The sequence below is a fragment of the Typopeltis vanoorti genome, chromosome 5 (genome assembly GCF_054136105.1).
Source record: "Typopeltis vanoorti isolate ZY-2024b chromosome 5, IOZ_Tvanoo_1.0, whole genome shotgun sequence".
In the NCBI taxonomy this organism is placed as follows: Eukaryota; Metazoa; Arthropoda; class Arachnida; order Uropygi; family Thelyphonidae; genus Typopeltis; species Typopeltis vanoorti.
This window is the reverse complement of record NC_143553.1, coordinates 16,438,073-16,463,402: the sequence shown is the minus strand read 5'-3', so window position 1 is coordinate 16,463,402 and position 25,330 is coordinate 16,438,073. Positions and strand designations below refer to the sequence as shown.

At 35.9% G+C, this 25,330-nt stretch overlaps 1 protein-coding gene across 2 annotated transcripts in view; it reads left to right on the top strand.

Moving 5' to 3' along the window:
* LOC150106249 (agrin-like) overlaps positions 1-25,330 on the top strand; it is a 199,639-nt gene that overhangs the window by 82,873 nt on the left and 91,436 nt on the right. For both annotated transcript variants that reach the window (XM_090392268.1, XM_090392266.1), the window contains exons 9-11: positions 7,202-7,357; positions 16,338-16,430; positions 23,342-23,503. In XM_090392268.1, coding sequence (XP_090248394.1) covers positions 7,202-7,357; positions 16,338-16,430; positions 23,342-23,503 — 411 coding nt within the window. The remainder of the gene's footprint in view (positions 1-7,201; positions 7,358-16,337; positions 16,431-23,341; positions 23,504-25,330) is intronic.

Here is a 25,330-nt window from a genome sequence, read left to right as displayed (position 1 = left end):
CGTGAAAAATGAACGTTGCCACAAAAAAAGCAATTAATCCTCGAAATTTATAAAGAAAAAGGAAACTCATAATCATATTCACTTTTACATGATCCTAATTCATTAAAATATGAATAAGCGTGTAGATTTGCACATTTCCTTCACATCTTAAAACGCGAACTCGGGTTTTTGAGCCTTGAATATTTGTTTACTGGCGGCTCTACTTAGATTGGAAGTTCTTCCGATCTTGTTCATATCTAGATTTTGATCTTAAATATGTTTTATATTTAAGTGGAAATTGTTATCCTTTCTTTTAGTAAATTTAGTTCGTCGTTGAAGCATTGTAGTTCTTTTCTTTACCGTTCACCAGAAACGCATACATCGAATTTTTACTTCCGAAAAACATTTTTCAAAACATGACCAGCAGGTTATTTTTGAATTGTCAGAATAGTCAGTTGAGAAATTCTGCTAACAATCGACAACACTTCAGAGTGAAAATGTTATTTGCAGTTTTTGAAACCGCTGATCATTTTGCTTATAATGGTGGCTTATTGCTTATAATGATTTTAAGGAAGATAAATGATAGCCTTGGGGAATCCAAGACAAGGTTTGGCTTGTCTTTTTCTTCTTATAGATATTAGATGTGGCTTTTGTCAAGAGATAAAAAGTAGAATTCACTTATAAGGAGAAGAAGAAGAAGAAATATAAGGAATATGAAAGATTTAGTTTAAGGTATATGAAAAACCTTATGCCCCACAATTTAAATAGGATACAAGAACCAAACAAAAACTTTCAAAAGGTTTTAAAATTGATGAACGAAATGCTACAAGTATATTAACTATGTGTGGGGAGGAGTAGAAATCAGGAAAACGATCATTTCGGGCATAGTTAGAACACGAGGAGATATATAGTAGAATTGAACCACGATAAAAACTCTTTTTAGACTGAAAAGTACTCAAAAGTAAAGAAAAAAAAGTGAAACTATCGATCAAAAGATAAACAATCGCCCTATTAGAACTCTTTGAGAAAACGGGAGGGCGAAGTATTATAAGAGAATAGAGGGGAAACTCATCAGAAGAAAAACATTTCATAAAATACATAGTTGGTTATAATAAATTAGGTTAGATGAAAATCAGTACATGAGGTCAGCCGACGAAACTAATACCACCGGAGGAGATGGAGAAAAAGTTTAAAGGGAGACAAAATATTACGTTATAAGCAGCCTTTACTATGAATTATGCAAATTTGAAGGGAATATCAACCAGAATGTCTTTCTTCTATGAAGGAATCCTAAAATAAAAATAATGAAATTAGACAACACAAAAGGAGGTCGTTTAAATACAGAAGAATAGGGGGGGGGGTATAGCACTCGAGTACGCCAATGAAATCAAAAGGATTGTCAGAATTTTGTCGTCTAGCAGATGAGAAAGTGCAAAGTCAGATAGGTGTGATAGGTACTGAGTTTTGTCTTTAAAACGGAAGTAGCTTGGGACAAATTTATAAACAGGAATATTAGATCTTAAATTTCCTGAAAAACGTTTTCTGATACCTGAAAACGTTTTTCAGGTATCAGAAAAATAATTAGAGTAAATACAGAATCACATCAAGGATGTGGAACATTAAAGTGATAAAGGACAGAGGAATAAGTAATTTGCACCCACCTTACTGAGGAAAATTTGGCTATCAAAAGAGATACTGATATCAGGATATATCCCGTAGACGCCAGTCACATGTGATCATGATGAGGCCTTGCAATTCGATTCTTAAGGGTGAGTGTACTATGTGATACAAGAAACACATGCTTTAAAAAATGTATCCTATTTATGATACATATAATTCAATTTCACTTAATTGTGAGGCAAGATAAAATGCGTTAAGGTACGGTACACCCTTTGATTAAATAGGGGCAGCCCCATATGGAAAGATAACAGACATCTAAGACGTACATCAAGGAATAAGGGCTAACTACTTGGAGAAAACAATCAAATAAGCAGTAGCGCTGATAAAATGATTGTCAGCCACAAACACACAAGTAAACGGATGCGATATTTTTTTAACTACATAGCAAGAATTAGTGGCTTTTAATACATCGACGATAGATTCTGGAAACGTTTTCCATTTGCCAGGCGAGACAGAGGAACAGAAAATATTTGAAAAATTGCGTTATAAGCACGCACGTTTGTGAAAATTGGGAGAGCTTAAATATTGAATTAAAGAATACTTTATGAAGTGCGAGAACATTGAGGCACAAAAATAGGCAAATCTCCGCGCCTTTTTCAATTCGATAAATCTTGAGAATAAATGAAAACAGAAGCAGGAAGTATTTTAGAAAAAAATGTCCTACATTAAAGAAAATAAAAGAGGAGTTGATCATTTTAGCTTGTCTCCAGTGTAGGCTCACCAACCTTTTACGAAAAAAAATACCGGGTAATCAGGTGAATATTAAATAACGGAACATAGAGAACCATGGTTTAAAAAATTTAGGGCAGAAAAAAATCATCGAACCTCTTGAGAGAAAAATTTAAATGATCAAGAATTACGAAGATGCTTCCATTTACAAGAGTTGTGAAATTGAATGACACAAACAATGCAGAAAAGTATCAGGGTCAGTTGCGATAGTAATAGAATGGTATAAAATATTGGATAAAAACAGTATTCTCTTAATTGTATATAATTTTATTATATAGTGAAAATATTCGAGCAGAAAAAAAATACCGGCTATGATCTTTTAAGCATGATGAATGACAAATTTCGAGTATCAACAATTGGGTTAATGTAATGTTATACATGGAGATTATTAGTTAAGAAATTACTATTTGTTTAAACTCTCCACTGGTTTCGTGCACCTTGTAGTATACTTTATTTCAGGAAATTTTAAAACTACTATAGTAACGACATTTACTATATACATGCTAATTAGTATTGAACTAATACCGACACTAGGCAACATCAGACTGTTTCTTAAAGTATTTGACACTGTGGAACATTTCATAAAATATTTCTTTCTCATTCGAACCGCTATGAAAATTTTCATGACAAATAATGAAGTAAGATAACCGTCCTTGAAATGGCAATCTGAATCAAAATTGGCATTTTTCCCGTTCACTAATTTTTTTAGGAACCCACATCTGATGCAGGTTATAGATGTTTGCATTCTCTGAGGAATCCCAACAACTTTTCGCGGAATCTCTTCAACGCCATCACTGTAATACTACGTTTTTTTCCATACAGTTCCCCTGAGGGGATCTGTATGAACTATTTGCATTTATCTACAAGATAAATGCAAATAATAGAATACTAAAGTAATCACTTCATGGATTTAGGCCAAGTGGCTTATTTCGGTCTCATTCCAGAGACCATTTGGTCGCTTCCTTGACTTCGATGTCCTCCAACAGGGGCGTATCGGAAGAAGTCTAGAACTGTTCATTGTTTTCGTTATATTCAATCCATTTTTGTTTCGGTATTTGGAATTTTATTTGTTATTGAATCTATTGTAGCTCTGCGTATTTCTGTGCTTTTTTTTTTGTTCCACACTGTAGCCTGCTGTCCTCCGTAGGAATTTCATTTATCCTGTTTCTGCTATTTTTTTCTACTGCAGCTTTTATTATCCAGATTTCATTTCCGTATAGTTGAGAAAGTCCTCCCAAAGCTTCATAAACTCTTATTCTTGTATTATTTTGAGGTTGGTTAGGTTGGAAATATTAATGATCATCCTTGTTATATTTAGGAAAATTTGAAATTTTGATATCAAATTCTCTCATCATCAATCTCGTAATATGTACCCTCAAGAATGTTCAAGTTACGTTGACAGCGCTACATGATTAAGTTTCCATTATTATTAATCACCTATCACCAATTTTCCTCCAAATCAATCTGTTACTTATGAGCACTCCAATATTTTCATATCTAACATTCTGTGCTTCTAAGGAACTAAGGAACTTCTGACTGAATCAATCCACCTAGACCTCGGTCTTCGTCTTTCCTCCCATCTTGGCATCAAACACTCGTTTTGCAAACCTTTCCTCACCCATTCTATTCAAGTGACCATACCACCTTAGATTAGCTCTGCTGACACATTCTTGAATGCTAACAATGTCAAGTTCCTTTCTAATATCTTCATTTGTATTGCGATTTTGCCATTGATGCCGTCGGTTCACGCCCCTAATTTTTCTTACAACCTTCATATCTGTGATCTCTAGTCTTTGATCAAGGCTTAATTTCTAACCCAACTCTCAGATCCATAACTTAAAATTGGTTTGAACACTGTCATATACTGCTAGTTTGGTATTTTGGTTAATTTCTCTGTTATTCCATAAACATTTATTCAACTGGTTACCAACCATACTTACTTTGCTTATTCTGTTATCCATTTCCAGATATTAATCTGCCATCTTCACTAAAACTGTGCCTAAATAGTTGAAAATATTTTACTTGTTGTATTGAATCTTCATTCAGAATGCAGCTGAAGTTTTCTATGCTCCTGTCTGTTTTCATAGTTTTTGGTCTTTTTATTGCGGATTTTCATGCCAAGTTTGTTATAGCTGTAGTTAATGAATCCTGGAGACTTGCATTACATGCGTTTAGGGGTACAATATCATCTGTATAAAGCAAAGAGCTGAGTTTGACATCTCCAATTCTATTATCAGGTCTTATGCCACTTTCTTTCATAATGCGATCCATATAGATTATGAATAGGAGTGAAGATAATGTGCATACTTGTCTTACCCCTAATTGTACATCAAACCATCTTCCTATATTTCCTTAAATTCTGACTACTGATTGACAACTTAAATATAGACGCATTGATCTGTATGATATTCCACTCATCTCATACAACTGTACTGTTTTGAAAAAGCTCTTCTCTGAGTACCATGTCGTACGCCTTTTCCAGATCTGCGAAACTTAAGTACATATCCTTGTCATATTCCTATGATTTCTCAACTCTTTGTTTTAAAGTGAAAACCTGATATTGACCACCTCCATTTGGCCTGAACTCAGCTTGTTCTTCTCCAAGTTTCACATCCACAATCTTTCTCAACCTGTTTTCAAGTATGCTTACATAAATATTATCTGGAACACTTAGCCGAGAAATTCCTCTGTAATTCTCACATTCAGCGTTATTTCCCTTTTTTACGTAGGTACTATTGAGAGCTCTACTCCAATCATCTGTAATTCAACCCTCTGGCTAGGCCCTCTGAATTATACAGTGCAGCCACTGCAAAACTTTTATACCTTCATATTAAGCATTTCTGGTCGAATATCATTTACTTCATCTGCCTTTCCACATTTTTTTTATACCTGAAGTATTGATATATATATATATACTCCTGTTTATATTCCTCCTGAAAAAAAATGTATTACTGTTCTGTCACTGCTTGGTTCATTTAACAGTCTTTCAGTGTAATTACTCCAGACATATAGGATATCCTTATCTTCAGTTTATGTCAACTTTATCATCTTAGATTACTTTGACATTACCCATTCGTCCATTTCTAAACTTCTTCAATAGCCATCAAAACATTATGCCACCTTCGTGATATTTGTTTTCCATATTCTGACTTATTTTCCAAGATCTTGGGATATGTTTTATTTTCAGGACTGCTTCTTTAAATTCTTGTGTCCACGATGGTGTTCTTATTTTTCTATCCTTACAAACACCCTCGCCACATACCTCCCTAGCTCAGTCAATGTCTTTTTCAGAGTTTATCACTGAGATTCCAAGGTTTGGTGCTTGTTTTCAATTTGTTTAATTTTTTTATTCGATAATGTTTATATAGTCAAGTCTTCAATTTACTTGTAAAAGCTGCTCAACTTTAATTCTTTTTAAAATTTTCTTATATACTGTTGTTTTCAATTGGATATCCATTTTTATCTTGCTTAGTATTAATGGTCACTTCTAATTTCAAATATTCCGTACACTCTTTTACAGATGTACAATGACGTATTCAAAGAGGCTTTTCTTATTTCTTGTGTCTTCTCGCCATGTGAACGTTTTTTTTATGTTGAAACATGGTATTAGCAATGACTAGTCCATGTCCTGAAAAGAAGTCCAGTAAATACCATTATTGCCCTTTGCTCCAAATTTTCCTATATGCCATATATCAACCTGTATTATATATTATTATTAATAGAGGCCTCTAGGAAGTCACACTCATCGAGGGAGGCCGCATAATACATGCACTAGTTATCATACTTATTCTTTAATTCATTCACACTGCTTGAAAACACAACATCCAAACACGCACTAGTCTGAGAGAAAAATCTAGCCCACATTCATTGTTAGCTTCCATGGATACCCTCTTGTTCCCCCCCCCTCCATAAAACGAAAAATTCCATCAACTGAAATCCTGTATGACCTTTCAGAAGTTTGTAAGTCTCAATGATATCACCCCTCTTTCTCTTGTTTGCTAGTGTCTGCTATCTACAAATTCTCAACTGTCTTCATAATCAGTATTCCACAGCCCTGGTATCACTTTAACACTCTTCTTTGCACCGTATCGGAATCTCAACGGAAACCAGTACACCAGACCTGCGCACAGTAATCCAAGTGAGGTCATATCAAGGCCTTGTAAAGAGGCAAAATGGCATCCTTATCTTTACATGTCCAGGTTCGTTGCATTGCAATTATCTTTTGATTTGTGTTGGCAATTTTTGCCAAATGGCCCCTGAACGTCAAGTATTTGAATCAGGTTAATTTGGTGTTAACTTTGCCAACGGTTCTTTATATCGCACAATATTCCAACTGCAGTTCGGCAGAATGTTTGGTTATGATCTGAAATATCGATTCATGCCACGGCCAACGTAACTTTCACTATGAAAGCTACTGACTCGTGAAACAGAGAAACAACGAACTACTAGCCGCCTATTCTTAAATTGAAGATTTCTCACATAAAGTTTTGTTACTAACATCTCATTTTCTGAAAACAAGTGTATTCTAAGAATGCACTGGGTGTTTTACATGAAATTATGAAGGAACCAATTAGTTAAATTATCTTCTTTAGAATTTTCAGGAATCTGATGGATAAACATAATATGCTTTTTTATCATATGTGCCACTTGTTTTAGTATCATTAGTATGCAATTACACAAGATTTATTTCATCTGCAAGCATATTTTTGCTTATCTGATAATATATCAATAAACGTTAAGAATTTGTCAGAAAGGACAATATTACTTTTCGACATAGAAAGGAGGCTATCTGCTCATTTTCTTTTATTTTCAGGCGAGATCCGCATGGCACCATGCGAGGGAGAGCCACCTCTTCGAGACCCATTAACTGGACAGGATTATTACTGTGGAGACGGGCAAACTTCACGGTCTTGTCCTCCGAATAGCTACTGTCACAAAGCAACAACTTTTGCCACTTGTTGCAGAGAAGGTAGCTATTTTTGAAAATAATAGAATTTCAACTAAATATCATTAGAAAGATAATTAATGTCAATTTTAGTTCACTTTTTTTAGCAGAGTAATTTCCACTTCGTATTAAATATTTTGAAAGTGGAGACTGCTAATCATAAGATGCACTTCATGTAGATGCATATTTATGAGATATATTAATCTTACTTTTGTCTTTTTTTATTCATTTAAACGCGAAAATGTATAATAGTCTGCTTCCCTCTACACAGATGACGTTGAAGTTGATTTTTAAAAAAAAATAAAACCAAGCTTCTGACGTTGCTTGGAGAAGTTTATTAACAAAGCCAAGTGAAATACCGTATGATAACAGAGTCAAACACGCAAAACAGAATGGATGGTAGACTGAAACCTGTAATTTATAATTAATTCAAGTATAAATCCATTTACATGGCCGAGTCATTAGATATCTCGGATCCCAGTGTGGCATGGGTGAAAGAGAAGAAATGTGAACGACCGAAAATCATGCATCGCCTAGAGACTCAAATTTCTTAGCAAGTCTTTAGGTGGTATATGACTCATTGCTAGCCATGAACCAGCGTCCTGCTACTAGAGGCCTGACGTAACTTAAGGTTATTTGTTTGGTCTCGAGAGTAAGTTTCCAGATCATTTAACTCTTGCCCCATCCAGCTGGAAGTTGGAAAGATCACATGGCAGGAAGGAAATAGAATTTATACACTTACTGAGAGATAATTACTTGAAGCAGATTGTGACGGAGGGGACCCAGGGTATGAAAGTGTTGGATTTTGTTGTAGGATCAGAAGCCCTGTCCATAACTTGAGTGGCTACATTGCCTTCATTTAGAGAAAGTAATCGTGTGGCGTTGACTTGAGTAGTAGCGAAACATGTGGAAATTCCAGTTAAGAACTATAAGGCAGGTGATTATGATACACTTAGGAGGCAGCTTGATGCAGTATGATGGCATAAAGGTTCACATTTCATGGGAATAGTTAAGGGGTATTTGAAGGAATCAATATACCCAATGTCAGAAGGGTAAATCGAGTAAGATTTGGATGGATGAGTAACATCATTAAGCAAGAGCTGCAAAAAAAGATGTTGTGTAGAGTATGTAAGGAGAACGGTGACTAGCTAACTCATGAACAGGCAAGAAAGTTGACCAGCATGGTAAGGAAGGAAAAATCAGATTATGAAAAGAAGTTAGTCGAGCAGGAGAAAGGAAATCCCAGAGTGCTTTATATTGTCTCTGAACTTCTAGTTAATGTTGCTTCTTTTGTAATCTTTGGTATAAAAAGATAAGGAAAGCTTATGTTATGAAGCACCCAAGATCTGAACGTCTCTTTTGACTGCAACTATTTTTAATGAAAATAAATAAAATTTAATGAATACAGATTATTGCCTACCTTTGTTGTACTTTTGGCAATAACGATCTTTGAAATTTGGAACGGAAATTGCAGGTGGTGATGAACGAACATGGCATTAATAATAAGCAAAGTCGTATGATGGAACTCCATTGATTTTTGAAATTTAAAACAGATAGGAATAAAAGCATAGAAATAACAGTATACTATTAAAATATGAGAATAAATGCGGTAAAGAATGATGTGATATGATTATTAAATACACTTTAAAACTTGTAAAAATTCAAAAATTAAAAATATTAAAAAGCTAGAACGCAAAAACTGTAAAGGATAAGAAAAAATGTACAAGCTTTAGAAGTCAACGTAAAAATATATAAATATGACGAAAGATAAAATCGAAGTTTTATCTATCACCATGTATTTTTAAGGTTTTGCTTTCAAGACCTTTCAAGGATATTGCAAAAGCGTTTGATCAGATACCACATGGAACTCTGTTACGCAAACAGCAATAAAAGGGCGGCTGATGGACAGATACCAGAAAGTAGTATATGGAGGCTGAATCCAAAATAAGGCAAGTCAATAGTGGTGCCATAAGGCTCTGTGCTTGGACGACTACTTTAATTTGTACATAAATGATATAAAAATTATTTGAAGGGAGGTATTCAGTTGTTTGCCGATGATGCAAATTTGGGTATGGTAATAGTTAAGAAGATGATGTAGAGAGCTTGCAAGATGATTTGAATGATTATGTGAAAAACAATGGATGTAAATTTAATGTGGAAAAGTTAAAGTTAAGCATTCTGGGACACAAAGATTGCAAGTGTGTACCACATTGAGCGAACTGTACTCCCGGAAGATAGGGATTTAAGCGTAGGTAGTAATATACAGAGAGTTGAAGCTGAGAGGGGATATTGCTCACAAGATTACTTGGGTATTGAAGAACGCAATTATAAGTAAAGATAAGGAAGTTATTGTTCCTCTTTATAAAGCAATGATACGACCACATTCTGGAGGACAGTGTTCAGGTCTGGTCACGTGCGTTTCTTGGAGATGAGGAAACGGTGGAAAGGATTCACAGGCGAGTGACCAAAGATGGTGTGTTCTGTGGAATGTTCCCTGTGAGGATAGATTGAGAGTTTGTGAATTGCAGAAGTTGGTTGTTAGGAGAAAAGAGAGGGGATGCGATATAAATATTTAAGTTACTTAAACGATTTTATAGAAATGATGCAGGGGAAAGATTTAAGCATTTAACTAGAGAGGACAAAACAAATGATTCTTGGAAATTGGATAAGAGTATGGTTATGAAGGGTGTGAGTACTAGATTTTTCGCTTGGAGAGTTGTGAATGAATGGATTGGGTTACTTAAGTCGGTTGTGAGTGCTTTGTCTGTTAATGGTTTCAAGGAGAAGTACGGTAAGATAATGGGTTGATAGTAGGTCTCCCATGATGAGTCTTAGGAATCCATGAAGGTGCCCGTGCAATTATAATAACAGCTAATATGCTAATCTCTCATAATGGAGGGATTGAGAAATACTCTGGGTCTACTCGCTTTTTATTACCATTTCTGTACCAGTTTGTATAAGAAAATTGTTCCTAAAGTTATTTAGGAACAATTTTCATTATTTGGCACGGAAAGTATTATATTTCATTATTTTCCGTGCCAAATTTACAGCTACTCTCTCTTCACAGTTGTATGGAAAGGTGGTCAGTATTCAGTGGAAGGGGAAATTATCTTTTACATGTCTTTACGAAAGACCCCAATTTATTGTGCTCTGGTCACAGACAATAAATGGTCTTTTCTTAATGACTATACGTAATTCCTCTTTCCTCTCTCCAAAAAAAAAAAGTAGTAAAAATACAGATTTTTAACGATTGTATATCGAATACTTGCCGCCTATGCTGATAATAAAAACAGTGCAAATAGATATCGCGTTTAGAACATTCGGAGCTATTTTTTCCATTAAATTATTTTGCTAAATTTCTAAGACGTACTTCAAAAACGAAGCAAACTAACAATTCATTTTCGCAGAACTTCCGGTAAACTGATACTGCGCAAACTTGTAAATTTACCTTTGATTACGCAAGGTGCCTCAAGTGGCAAACCACATCACTGCAAGGTGTGACGGATCTTTATTAAATACGCATATTTTATTTCATAGGAAGAAATAATCCATCAAATAGTTCATGCGTCTTTACTTGCTAACTTCTCCACCCTGGTTAACATTTACGCACTCTTAGCAACAGCCCTACTTCATAGCAATGTAGGTGCCATGAAAAACGAACGTAGAAAATGCCGATTATAAGTCACACCCCGTATGCACACGCATGCGAGCCATACCCCTACAGGTAGACATGCTTCATAACATAGATTGATCAATATAACTGGCGTGAAATAATCCTTATAAAAAAGCGTTGATTTAAGTATAATTCACACTGAGCATTGCTTATAGACTGCTTGGATAATTCATTACCGAACAAATCAAACATGGAGTAAATAGCATTTTATTGTGAAGTAATGTAAACCATTTATTGAATGACTGATTTCACAAAAAGATTAAAAAAAATCTCTAATTCCAAAATGAAATTCTTTATGAGAATCAAGTGATTTTATTTATTCCTGTGGGGTTCCCAGAATCAAGTGATGAATCACTTTTATAACAGATCATTACAGATTAATATCTCAAGAATGTTATAAGGACGTATGATATCTTTCTTTATCCTTGGAAAGTACAGATGCGACTTTCATTGTACTGAAGAACACATAACTGTGACTTACATTTGTGTCCTGACGTCCTTTACTTGTTTGCTGTTGTGGCGAGAAGGTTTTTCCCCCTTAAATTAGAATAGCATCGTCGTTTCATTCATTTATAAGATATTTGAATTTCTTGGCCTATTTTTGTTCCATTACAACGCTCATTATTCCCTAAGGCCTTATTAGCTGCTTAATGTATTAGGAAGTTAATGAATAAAGTTAAGAACTAAAATTTGAAAGCATTTACTTACTTCCATAAAAGAAATGCAGATTCTTTTCTTCAGATTTCGTTGAAGATTCTTGTTTATATGCGTAGACTTCACATTCTTAATAAAGTTATATCTTTTATAGAAATTCTTAAATTTTTTGCGGAACTTTAGACATAAAAGTTTATAAAGAAACGGAAGGAATCAATTGATAAATAAATCCAGGTTACAACAGGAAAGCAGGATGTTTTGCGAGTAATAACTTGTAGTAAAGGTAAACATTTTCTTTCACGTTTTCGAACCAGCGACAAACGAGACGTGCGAGGTGTAATGGGTAAGGGGCAACTACTTTTCATTTGAGGGTTGAAGGCTGTTGGATAGCTTTGTTTCTCTGTACGTAATCAAAATATTAAACATTAGAAACGGAAAAAGGAATGTAACATCTATTGTTTCTTTATGATCGCAAATTTATATGGATTACGTAATTTCAATTTGGTCATGCTGAAATTCTGTTCGCAGAATTCAACACCAAATTGTCTGCTTTTTTGTATTTCTGAAACGTCATTTTGTAGTGGATACGATTATTCACTTCGAAGCCTCAAATTATTATTTTTGCAGCAACGAATGTTGTAGTAGTTTTTCTTATAGCAGTCCATAATTTTAGTTACATATAAATAATTGATAAGGGTTCCATGCCCCCTCCCCATCTTCACCTCTTAACTGGATTTCATTGGATTTAGTGAAAGCTCTCAAATTCTAACCTCGTGTTGTTATTTCTCATAATTCGTCATAATGTTTTAATACACCAAAATGGAGGATAACATACTGCAGCCTTCCCAGTCAACTTTAACATCTGGAGTTTCCACAACATCAGGAACCCCCTTCTGTGACTTTTGCCCGAGTGAGGATAATGTGGAGCACGCATTCTATCAGTGTCCAGTCTCCCAAAACATCTGGAGTTGGAGGCTTAGTGATGTGCTCCGTATCCCAATTTTAACTTATAATCAAGTCATCCTCCTGCAGTCAGTTCCCACCATCCACAAACAACAGGCAGATGTTACTAATCTTCGTGATAAACGAGATTAAATATCACATCTGGAAGGTGAGGAAAAAACGTGCAAACATCAATCCTCCGAGCTGGACAGACATCTCTCGGATCGTGCTCTACTTTCTGTTGAGCTACACGACGCTTCCTGATGATCGAGAAAAAGAGACTCTAGGTAAGCATGAATTCAAGAACATCTGGTACTCTCCTCCCATCCTGTGCACTTTAAGGGAAGGAGTCCTTAAGTTTACACTCATTTTATTATAAGATCAGTAATGACATGTATAACAGCTGGTATCTATCTATTCCAGGTTGTGGTTCTAGGTCTTTCACCGGGATAACTTGGATGCGAACCCGGTGAGCGATGGCCAACTCTAGGCGGTCCACCCGGAGTGGGTTGATCACTTGAGCGCCTGTTATCCTCCCCGTGGTCTTCCAGCAGACCTGTGGGACAGTTCCTGAAAGAGTTAAACAGCTGATAGTACAGAGCTAGATAGATGACAATTATTAGCCGAGGCCTTTTCCCCTTCTTCCATCCCCATCTCTATATCACCCCATGACATTCGTATTTCTTTGTTTCTTATCATTCATATTCCTTACCTTCCCTCTTCCCATACCTTCCGATCCCCCCCCTCCCTCTAATTCTAGAAGCTCTCTTGCCTCTTTTATTTAACAGGCCAATGATGAGATTCCTTTACTCTTTCATGGAACTTGACGAAGTTTTAAACTGGCGTTGTGATGGGATGCCATGTTGCAGGCCTATCTTTTCGGCAAATTGCTGACAAATTCGGCCATCCCAGGTCAACAGTCAGTAGTATCATACTGAGTTGGAAGTGCAGAGAGTCAACTACAAGTTCTACCCACGGTGGATGACTCACTATACTCACCGAATGTGACCGCAAGTTGCTACGAAGGCTAATATGTGAAAACCTTCATTCGTCGTCCGACACGTTGATTGCGGATTTCCGCGCATCGACTAGAACAAGAATCTGCACAAAATATTCAGTATCGAGACTCACAATATGGTTTTTTCCATGGTAGGACCACAATACAAGTCCCACGTTATCCGCACCAACATGCTGCGTTGTCTTCGGTGGTACAAAGAGTGTGTACAGAGTGGGACGAACAAACTTGGAAAGCTGTGTTATGGAGCGACCAATCACGCTACATCTTCTAACAAGCAGATGGACTGGTGTGGATGTGGAGGATGCCCGGTGAACGGCTCTTACAAGAGAGCGTAATCTCCACTATGAAAATCGGGTTTAGCGGTGTGATAGTATGGTCCTGTTTTTCCTGGTTTTTCCTTGGACCTCTTTTTTGTGGTGCCACAAACATTAAACTTTGAGAGATATCTGAACATTCTGGACAATGCACTGCTTCCTACTTTCTGGCATTTTTACGGAACTGACTATTGTCTCTTTCAGCAAGACAATGTACCGTGTCATAAGGCTGCTGCTGTAACTGTGTGGTTTGTGGACATAAATGTCGAGTGTGGCCTACACGCTTCACTCTATACTGAGCAGATGGACGGGTGTGGGTGTGGCGGTGCCAGTTGAACATCTCTACCAGAGTGCATAATCCTAACTATGAAATTTGGATGTAGATGTATAATATATATATCTTCGGGGAATAAGGGGCTCATCGAGGGAGGACACATACCACATGCACCAGATATCATACTTGTTTTTGAATTTATTAACACTGCTTGCACACACAACATCCAATGGAAATCCATTCCAATCACGCACCACCCTATGAAAGAAAAATCTAGCTCTTCCCCCTTCTCAGCGGCATTCATTCTCAGCTTCCAAGGATGCCCTCTTATCCTTTCTCCACCCTTCATAAAATGAAAAGTTCCATCAACTGAAATCCTGTATGACCCTTTCAGAAGTTTGTAAGTCTCAATCATATCACCTCTCTCTTTCTGCTATTGGCTAGTCTCTGCAATCTACAAATTCTCAATCTGTTTTCATAATCAGTATTCCATAATCTTGATATCAATTATGACACTCTCCTTTGCACTCTCTCCGCTGTAACAGAATCACAATGGAAACCAGGAGACCAGACTTGCGCACAATAGTCCAAGTGTGGTCGTATCAAGGGCCTTGTAAAGAGGAAAAATGATATCCTTATCTTACATATGAAAGTTCGTTTCAGCATTATCGTTTAAGTTGTATTTGGAATCTTTGCTACCTGAACTTCAACTTCCTATCTACTAACATCCAAGATCCCTAGCCTGATCAGTTTCTTCTAGCATAATCCCACTTATATAATACGACACTGGATATCTAATCACACCAAAGTGCATGACTTTACATTTCCCATACCCACAATTCACAGCCTATTCATATCATTCTGCAAGTACTGCACATCAGCAACATTCCTGATTAACCTGCCTATCTTTGCGTCACCAACTATTTGCTGATTATGCTTCCAGCAACCGATACTATTGCATGGAACTTAGCTTACTGCTCAGGTGATCATAATTTCCTACTTTGTAGTTCAGCATGCAACTTTTCTGAATGGAACATTAGAAAAGGATATTTTATTTCATTAAACATGAACTTTTTTCACACCATATTCCATTTGATCTTCATTATGTTTCACTGTATAGTAAAACAATGCAACATAATTTGTTTTAACCAAAATGGTTAAAACAAAATGAAGAGAAAAACATAATAAAGGTGAAGAGGGGATCGGCTTGATGTTGTTATTTGAGATTACAGCCGACAGAACTAAGGCTATGAGACCAGCGTGTTATATCTCATAACTTCGTGTGTTTTTCTAGCCAGTTTTTCTTTTTTGTGGGAAGGAAAACCCGAGTTTCCGTGAGGAGAAAAAATCTGCGACCTCAGCACAAGACCAGATTGGTCTGAATAATCAAAGATGACTTCGGTTTGCATCTTCTGCATCTCCAAACACCCGAGAGCGATCTTTAATTATTTTTTTCATGGTTTTCCTTTTAAATAAATAAATTTATTTTTAAGTATATGTTGATCCAAGTTTTAGTTTTAGCTGTGCATTTATAATTGGAGAGTTTTATCTACTAGCTTTTGATGTCTGTTAGACATCAAAAGCCAGTAGATAAAACTACTCCATAATGATCGTTAAGCTTTCGGATCAGCAGCTAAAGTGTCATCTGAAGCCTCTTTTTCCATCTTTCCTGCTATCATGCATTTTTTTTCAGCACGCTTTTTATACTCTAAGACCAACTACGACAGATTTGAAATCGCATCAGCAACCGATCTGAGTAGTGGAATTCTCCTTACCATAATGCATAGCAATATACAGCTCTAAATGAGCTTTATGTTGCTATCTGTTGTGGTAAGGGAAAGTGTGCTTTGCGTTATGGGGTATTAAGGCAATTGATGTGAAGACAACATCTATACAAGTAGCCTGCTGTGGAGACTTTGCGCTTAAGGTTTCCTTACGCTTGGATAAAAGATTTTAAGCAAGTATATGATTTATTCGCAAATATAATGATATCCGCTATTTTCATATTGTTTTATGTTGTTTGTTCAAGATGAGAAGGTGTTTGTCTTCGTTAAATTGACTGAAATGAAAAATTAACAATTTGAAGTATTACGAAAATGATTTATATACATTTATGCCTTTTATTTTAGTGGCTGTGATGAAAAGCTGTGTAGATTCTACTTATGGATGTTGCCCTGATGGGAAAACGTCTGCTCTGGGATCAGGTCATGCAGGTTGTCCAAGTAAGTCATAAGTCTTTTGTTCGCACTGGAATATAAATAGTTTATGAATATTCATACTGTTAGACCGAGGGAGTTACAAACATATTGCGTTTGAAAATTCGAATTCCTTTGATCCAGAACTGAATTTCCAATACGCAGTATATATTAATGAATACTGTAATCCTAAGCTGAGTCTACTCACAAACTTATATTTTATCCAAGGTTAAAAGATTGTGCCTCTACGATGAGTTATAGCAGAAAATAACGCTTTCGAATACCATTCAGCGTAGCATTTGGTTGAGTTGTTTTGCATTAATTCTATGAAACTATGGATATGAAGCGAGTGTATTATTCTGTCATTATCTGCGTTTACCAGTATAAGTATTTAGAAATAAATAACCATAATTCTTTAGCAGTTAAAAACTAGTGGAATAAAAGTAGAAATCTATCAGTATTTATGTAGCCCCGTAAATTACAAATATATGAAACCAAACTCTTTTTGTGAAATATTTGTCTTCTTATGCTTTCGGCATTTTACGAATGACCTTATTAATGGACATGCGATAACCAGTCATCCGTCTCTCTCTCTCTCTCTTTCTCTCTACATTCTAAAACTGTTATTTATATTTACATTTTAGACCTCCAGACTTTACTTGTTTCTCAGTAGCATTCATATTAGACTCTTGAGAAATTTAATAAACTATCTCTTCAAGGAAAATTGTTTCATACCTTCTCCTTTGAAAGTCAATCGGACATTTTTTATAGCACACGCATTCATCTTTATCTTATCGGTGCCTGCTCGCTCGATATTTATTATTATTATTATTATTATTATTATTATTATACATTAACACACCAGATCTCCATAGAGTCAAAAGACTAATCGCTGAAGGTGCACACTGCCGCACACACAAAAAGCAAACCAGCCACTCTCCATGCAATGAACCTCCCTTTCTCCCTTGTCCCCACTCTCTTTATATAGTTCCCAGGGACTATCTCTTATTCTACTCCCGTTTACCCCCCAATGAAAACTTTTCCACACCAACTCTATAATAACCTCTTACCAACCGATATGTCTCTATTATCTCGTCTCCTCCTCCTCTCCTATTCACTTGTCTCTGTAAATTTCATTCCTTAATCCGTCTTCATACTCCACTTTCCAAAGATGTTTCTTCGTCAATCACATCTGGATCCTATCTGATAAATCTTCATGGCCATGAAACCAGATCACCAAATCTGTGTGCAGTAATTCATATGAAGCTTGATCAATGCCTTATACGGTGGAGCCATAATCTCTCTATTCCTACTCATCCTACTTGCCATCATTACCGTAATCCGATGTGACGAATTCAACTTGTACCATTGTAATTCCTAAACTTCAGGTCCTGTCCACCACTACTTCCAAATCCCTCTTCTTCTCTACCTCCTTCAAATTCTTTCTACCAAGTGTATAATTTCCATCCTATCCTTGCCTGTTAGATCTCAGAACATTACACCTTACTTTACTGAACTGAAGTTTTACTCACCTGTCCACTCATACAATTATTTATGTTCTCCTGTAAAGCCACGATCTGCTTGACTCATTTTCATTCCACCCAGTTTTGCATCATCTGCACACAGTTTATATCTCCAGTTAAACCCATCCCAATATCATTAATATACAAGTTAAAAAACAGTAATCCCAAACAGACCACCGCGGCCCACCATTATTGACCTTCCTTTTCATGGTACCGCGCCCCCTACACAATTTGCTGACACTCTCTGACAGCATATCCCCTATCCAGTTCACTAATCCCATCCGTTTCAATTTAGCTACCAACTCGCCGTATGTCAGTTTATAAAAACCTTGACAAATTTAAGTGCACCACTGTATATGCACTTAAATTTGTTCACCATGTTCAATGCATTCGCTGCCTTCTTGTAGTACATAAGAATATTGGTAAAACATAATCTCCCTTTAACAAACCAATACTGACCATCACAGAGAATACTGCTGTTCTCAGCCCACTTGTGTATCCTAGCTCTTACCAACCTCTTCAACACCTTAACCACAATTCCAAATACACAGATTGGCCTATAATTTGTAGCCGCAGTCTTGTTACAACTTTCGTGAAGTGAAAAAAAATTACCTTCTTTCTACTCCTTTTAGACTTATGTTGTTGTAACATTTTGTTAAACAGGTATGCTAAGGCTGCTCTTAACTCCCTGAAGCATTTCCTTAAAATATGCAGTGATATGTCATCAAGCCTATTTGCTTTATTGACATCAAGTTTTCTTAATTCTTCATATATCTCATGGCGCTCTCTCACCATGAGCTAATCCTCTACCATCCTTCAATATTCAAGTTTCTCACGATGTCACACTAATGAGAATGAAATACCGCGATGAAGTGCTCACTGAGTACCTCGACTATATCGTCTACCATTTTCATCCATTAACTCTTACCATTAACATTTTTTCTTATACTTGTCAAATATCGAAAGAATTGACTATTATTTATCTTGTCCTGATTTGATAACTTCTGCTCATATTGCAATTTTGTTGTCTTTATCAAATGGGTTACCTTTCTGGCTTGATTTTTATACCCTTTATAGTGTGACATTACCTCTGATCTCTCTCTCTCTCTCTCGCTACTAAGCAAGCCCCTCCCCTTAGTGGGGAATGATTCTTCTTATTTTCTCCATGATATCGCAGTCCATCTTGGGACAGTGTATATCTGCATGTATAAATGTGTATGAATGAATGACGAACGTCACAAACAGTGGATACGCTAACCACTCGGCCAATCAGGCCGGCATACTATGCGCAACTGATTTTTTCCATTACTCACATTTTCTCTTTACAGTGCCTTCTTCTTCTTCCAGATATCATGCTTAATACCTTCATTCATCCATTTGACGCCTATCTGATTTAGTCTTTTGACCTTCGGAATACATTCACATAAGAATGCTATTAAACGGCTCTTGGTCAGTAGTAGCAATCAGCATTAATCTCCTCTCCGCTTGACTCATTCCATGCTATAGTTACAAGCTACCCCCCCCCCCCCCGGGCTTTTCATAATCACCGGCCTTGTATTTCCACATATCCCTTCCTCACAGTCGTCTTCATACGGCTGGCCACTATCCATGTGATCACCTCAAGATCACTGTCGCATGCCGGAGGGGGAAAATGCGACATTCCATTCATAATCAAATCCTCTTATCAAATGATCAGGTCTAAGACTCTATCATTGTGCGCCATCTGCTACTCCACCATGTAATCGGCATTATTTTATATATTCGTACAATGCCTGAACAATTATTATTCCGAAAATATTAAAAATCGTTCAAGTATCTAAAATGGTGTACCAATTTTCATGGATTTCACTTGGCTTATTAATTTTTTTTATTCAATCCTTCTTCAGTAATTGAATGGGATAAAGAAGGTTATGCGGCCTCTATTCAGTTTGTGTATCTTATGCACATGCTATTGTCAAGCGTTTAAATAACATTTGTCATTTTCTTATAAAGCATGTTATCACTGTATTTAATAGTTGCTGAAATTATGCAGTTTTTATTAATATTCTGTTAAAATGAGGCAGTAATGTTCATTGTGTAAATAGGGGAAATGGTAATTGAAAATAATTCTGTAAACAATATCGTGGTAATGAACATTTGAAGTTATGTTTATGCGGGCTTATACAATGGATATAAAAAAATCGATAACGAAGTGAGGAACTAAGTTAAAGAAGAATGAGTATACACTCGTGATCATTTTAAGCATGTGATAACTGTTATGGACTGCTTAAGAAAACGGGTTCGCCATTTATTCAATTATCTGCTAACATCATAACTGTTAATATGTACATGAGAGACTTTGGATATCTGAAGTTAAAAATACCCTTCAAAATAAGCCACCCTGGTTGACTGAACGGATAGCGTATCGGCTTTGCAAATAACAGGAGATGGGTTCGACTCCCATCACAAACATGGATGTTTTTAAATTACTTTCTTTCTTTTGAGATGAATTTCATCGCTCTGTGGAAGATCACCACTTTGCTTATTGGAGGACAGATGCGGCTTGAAAATATTTCATGTGTGATCTCCCGCATTACCTAACCCTAGTGCATCCACGGTACTAAAATGCCTTGAAGATTTACATTGTTTCCTCGGTGGAATTGACAAGTAAATATACGTTTACTTCTTTGTGCGAATTATTCACATTCTTTGTTCATTCCTAATGTAGTGTTCTATAAAATACGTGCACTTTATCAACAGTTTTTCTTTAAATTGCACTGCAGATATGCGAAGTAAATGTTAGTAATTTTCTCTTGGCTAACCCTCTACTCCCTCCGTAGCTCAGTCTGTATAGACGAAGCCCTTTGGTCCGTAAGACTCGGGTTCGATTCCCGTCCATGACATGACACCTTTATTTAGTCTCTTTCGACTAAAGGTAAGTTAACCAGTCTCAAACTGGGGTGGAGGGTTTTTCTTCCAGTAACTCAGTTTTTTCACACACACACACACATGGCTACAGTCATAAAATATACTACGGCAAGGAAGGCAACAGGAAACTACCTTGCTCATAATCATCTCCCTAGTCATCATCATGTCTATCAAAGATTTAGACCTAGAGTAGCCTGTTCCGGCCTTAGACGTTCATCGTTAAATCTCTTAAGAGATTTTCCTGGTTTTCTTTTTCCTAATGGTTTGCAATTTAAGGCTTGTTTTAGTAATCTTTCTGTTTTTATTCTTTCAACGTGTTCCTTCGATTTGTGTTTATATTTTTTAATTTTTTCTCTTACTGATTCCTGGTTTAATTCTTTCAAAATTTCTTCATTTCTTTTGTGATCAAATAGGGTATACTCTGCAGTTTTTCTCATAAACTTCATTTCTGCTGTTATTAATCTTTGTCTTTTTGTTTTATTGTCCAGATTTCACTTCCATACAATAGGACTGGTAGGGCTAACGCATTATATACTTTTAGTCTGGTTTGTTTTTGAACTAGGTTTGGTTTAAATATAGAGTTAATTACACTATTTGTTTTTCTTTTAATATGTTAAATAAAATGCTCCCTAGTATGGTAGCATATAGCTACCCCCATCAGCCGGCTGAGGGAATAGGATAGGAACTCTCGATTCAGTCCTTCATGGGTGGTGTTGGTATATAATAACGCGATCAAGAAATTTTTAAAAAAAGAAGAAAAAACATGATTAGTCTGAATATTGTACACTTTGTCATTTGATATGTTTAAAATGTTTTGATAATTACATTAATAACACAACTGTCATAAATTAAATTAGCGATGACATGCGATTTCCACTAAAGACATCCATCGCAGTGCAATTCAAATCCACGTACTAACTTAACGTTTACTTAACACTGAATGATGAAGTCGAATTACATCGTAAATGTGCAATTCAGTTATGATAAAATCTCATGCTGTTTGTTTATTTTATTTTATTTTACGCATTATCTAATTCTCCTCACACTATAATTCTATGTGAAGATTCCTTTTGATTTCTGTAAGTTCTTGTTGATCTCTTTTAAATAATTTCAAGTCGTACTTCAGTGTTTCAATTCAGTTTACAAATGCATATTTTTTATTGTCTTTAATCTTCTGTTTTTGGTAATTTGCTTGAGTTAGAATTGGGATTATTTCTTCTTCCATCCCAAGAGAAAACATACTGCAACTCCCAAGTTCTTCTCTGAATCACACCGTTAAACAAAATCACTAACTTGCGCCAGTAAGTGATCACTTAAATTGCAAAGAAATTGCAATTTCAGAGACAAACCCCGATTAGCAATTGTTAAAAAATAATAATAATAAATAAATAAATAACTTACATGAATTGAGATCGGTAATAGAAACGCTTTTCTCTCACCTACTGCCTACAGAATATCATATCGTTGTTACGTAATTGAGCTTTTATTGGCTGAAAAAATAAAGAAAAGAAAAGACACGTTTGTCCTTTTGCCAGCAAACAAATGCAGAATCTGCAAAGTTTTTCCCGTAACAAGGAAGAAATACTAACCAAACAGACCAAGATAAGCTAAGATGTATATGAATAAAGTTCTTCTGGAGAGAGAGAGAGAGGGGGGGGGGATGGTAGTGAAGGAGCTCGCCAATGGCGGGAATGAGAATTTAGGATATTTCGAAGACAAGACCCAGTCCTTACCGAAGATTCTTAATGAGAATTAGTTACATCTACTTATCATCGTAGCGTTAAGTTGGGTGTTTTACTCCATTTCAGCAATTATCGTTTGTATCTAGTTTTTGCTAATTTGGTTGAGAAAGAGTTGATTGGATTATTTCTTCTTCTTATGTGACGCTTGTAGTTTGCCTGTAGGCGAACTAGCTCTATAATCTGTGAACGACTAAATGGCTACCAGCATCTGAAATCACTTGCAGCTGAACACCGCCGGTGTTCAGCTGCTAGCGATTTTCTCTCCGGATGCATTAACAGAAGAGCCTTCAGAAAATAGTGCAGTAAACAAAGTTATTGCTTTGCATAAATACTGGAAATGGCGAAGATAAAAAGGAATTTTTTTGTTTTGCTTTAACCATCTCCTGAGTGAGTGGAACTATCGAAAGCTCTACATAAAATAAAGTAGAAATCCTAGAGAGAAAAAATAAACACAGAATTAAGTCTACTTTGATTAAAATAATAACTCTTCCGAAAACTTAACAGGAAATGAAAGATAGCAGGTTGGTATATAACGTTAGCCTATAACCATGGAGTTCGTTTCTGCATTTTATTTTTGTGGGGAAGAGAAGAGAACTTTATACGAGGAATTTCTTTATACCCGTCACCCCCATGTGAAGCTGTTTGACCCACGTCTCAATTCAAAAGCTATATGATAACCTGAAAATATAATTATGCACCCAAAAATATTTTAATACTGCAACTTATTATGGAAGTGAAAGATTTTCTGATAATTAACATCTTACAGGTGTGTGCAACTGTAACCGACTTGGATCTTATGCCGAAACTTGCGATCCAATGAACAAGCAGTGTCCTTGTAAAAATGGCGTAGGAGGTTTTCGGTGTGATAGATGCGAGCCTGGTTTCTGGGGTTTACATAAAATTGCTGAAGGGAACAGTGGATGCGTGGGTAAGTGAGATGTTATTATTTTGAAAATATTACTTGTTGTTATTTTAAAAATATTCCCTCAATATTTCCTTCTTTATTTGATTGTCATTACTATAACAATATTTTTTATTTTTTCATCCACTTCCTGCATTTGCTTTCCCGCTGTGAAAAGCGAATTCCCACATCTTCGATCCCTTTTACAACTAGACGAATCGATTCATAAAATTTTCAGTAAAAAAAATGCTATTCCAAAAACTGAGCAAAACAACACGTTCTGTGATAATGCTGCTATATCATAGTTTCTACTAACGTGCAAATGTGCTGACCGCATTTTTGTGAAAGAATTGAAAAGGCCTGCAAAAGCATCGCTTGAAAAATCAAGAAATCTTGTTTTACTTTTTAACTAAACTTTGGCTGGGAGCAACAATTGTATTCACTAAATGATGAAAAAGGACAAAGCGTATTTTATAAGAATAACAAAGTAAAATACAAAGTAAAGTAAAATAATAATAATAATAAAATAAAGTTATATAACCTACAACCGTGTTTCGCTGAAGTTCAGCGAGCAGCTCACAAATGAACTACGATAATCCCCTCTCTCCCCACCAAAATAAATAATCATTCCTACGATATAGAGATTTCTACACGCAAATTCATTTGCTAGGTATCTCAAATATTTACTACTCTGTATTAAAAAAAATGAATATCACGTAAACATCAAGATCAGGAGAATCATAGAATACATGATTCAGAGCATTTCTATTTACATAAGAGGCAACCCATGATCAGTGGGTAGCTTAACCTGATCCTGTATTATTAGCAGAGAGAGAGAGAGAGCACTGTATTTTAAACCTGTGATAGAACTAGAAAGTATTACCCTTCAGATTAATGATTTACCGAAACAAATATGAAGGAGAAGTAAAGTGATCTGCTGAAATATCAAAAGAAATTTAGGATACGAATTCTACCAAAATGGCTTCCCAAACTTCCGACTGTAACCTTTATCAGAAGATTCAGAAGATTGTTTTGGGTTATTTGGAATTATCGGCCGAAGCAAGCAAGACTACAAATCAATGTGCTGCCTGTTTCTAAGAAGACAAACCCTGCTGCTTCTGTATGAGACCCGCTAATTCACTTTCACTTTCATTTGAGGTTTTTATAAAGATTCACCACTGGCTTAATTATTTTCACCTGATTGGCAAATCTCAAGACATTATCGCCAATTCTCTTCGGAGATACTCCTATTAAGAAGTTATAGAGGTCCTTCTGCTTGGAGAAATTGAGTAAGCAGATACTGGGACTTCTTGAATTATGATTATGTGAACACTGTTATGTGGCTGAACCAATTGTTAAAGTTCAAATGAATTCTGAAATACATTCAAAGAAGTTCAATATCTTTAATAAATTTTCAAATATAATTACATTTGTTAACTTTTTTAATGCATATATTGTTAGGTACAGTTTTTGCAAATTAAAATTTATTACTATTAAAAATTAAATTGCAAATCATTTAAACGGTTATTCTAAATTACAAGGGGAAAATTACCAGTCTCGTTGACCTAGTAGATAGCGTCGCTACTTTTCAATCTGTAGAAGACAGACTGCGGTGTAGATGCTCTTTTTCTTTTTATCATCGTTAGATGATAGATGATTGTCATTCCCCTTGGGAGAGACTGCCATTCTGCTTAGCAGGGGGGGGGGGCATAAAATGGCTTAATAACGCACAGTGTTTCCTTTCAAGAAAACACGCCACAAATTATTTAATGTTTATAGGTCTTTACGACAGTAATCCACCTTTTCATTAATTACTTTTTTTAATTAATTCATTAAGCTTTTCCAGTGTGCTCT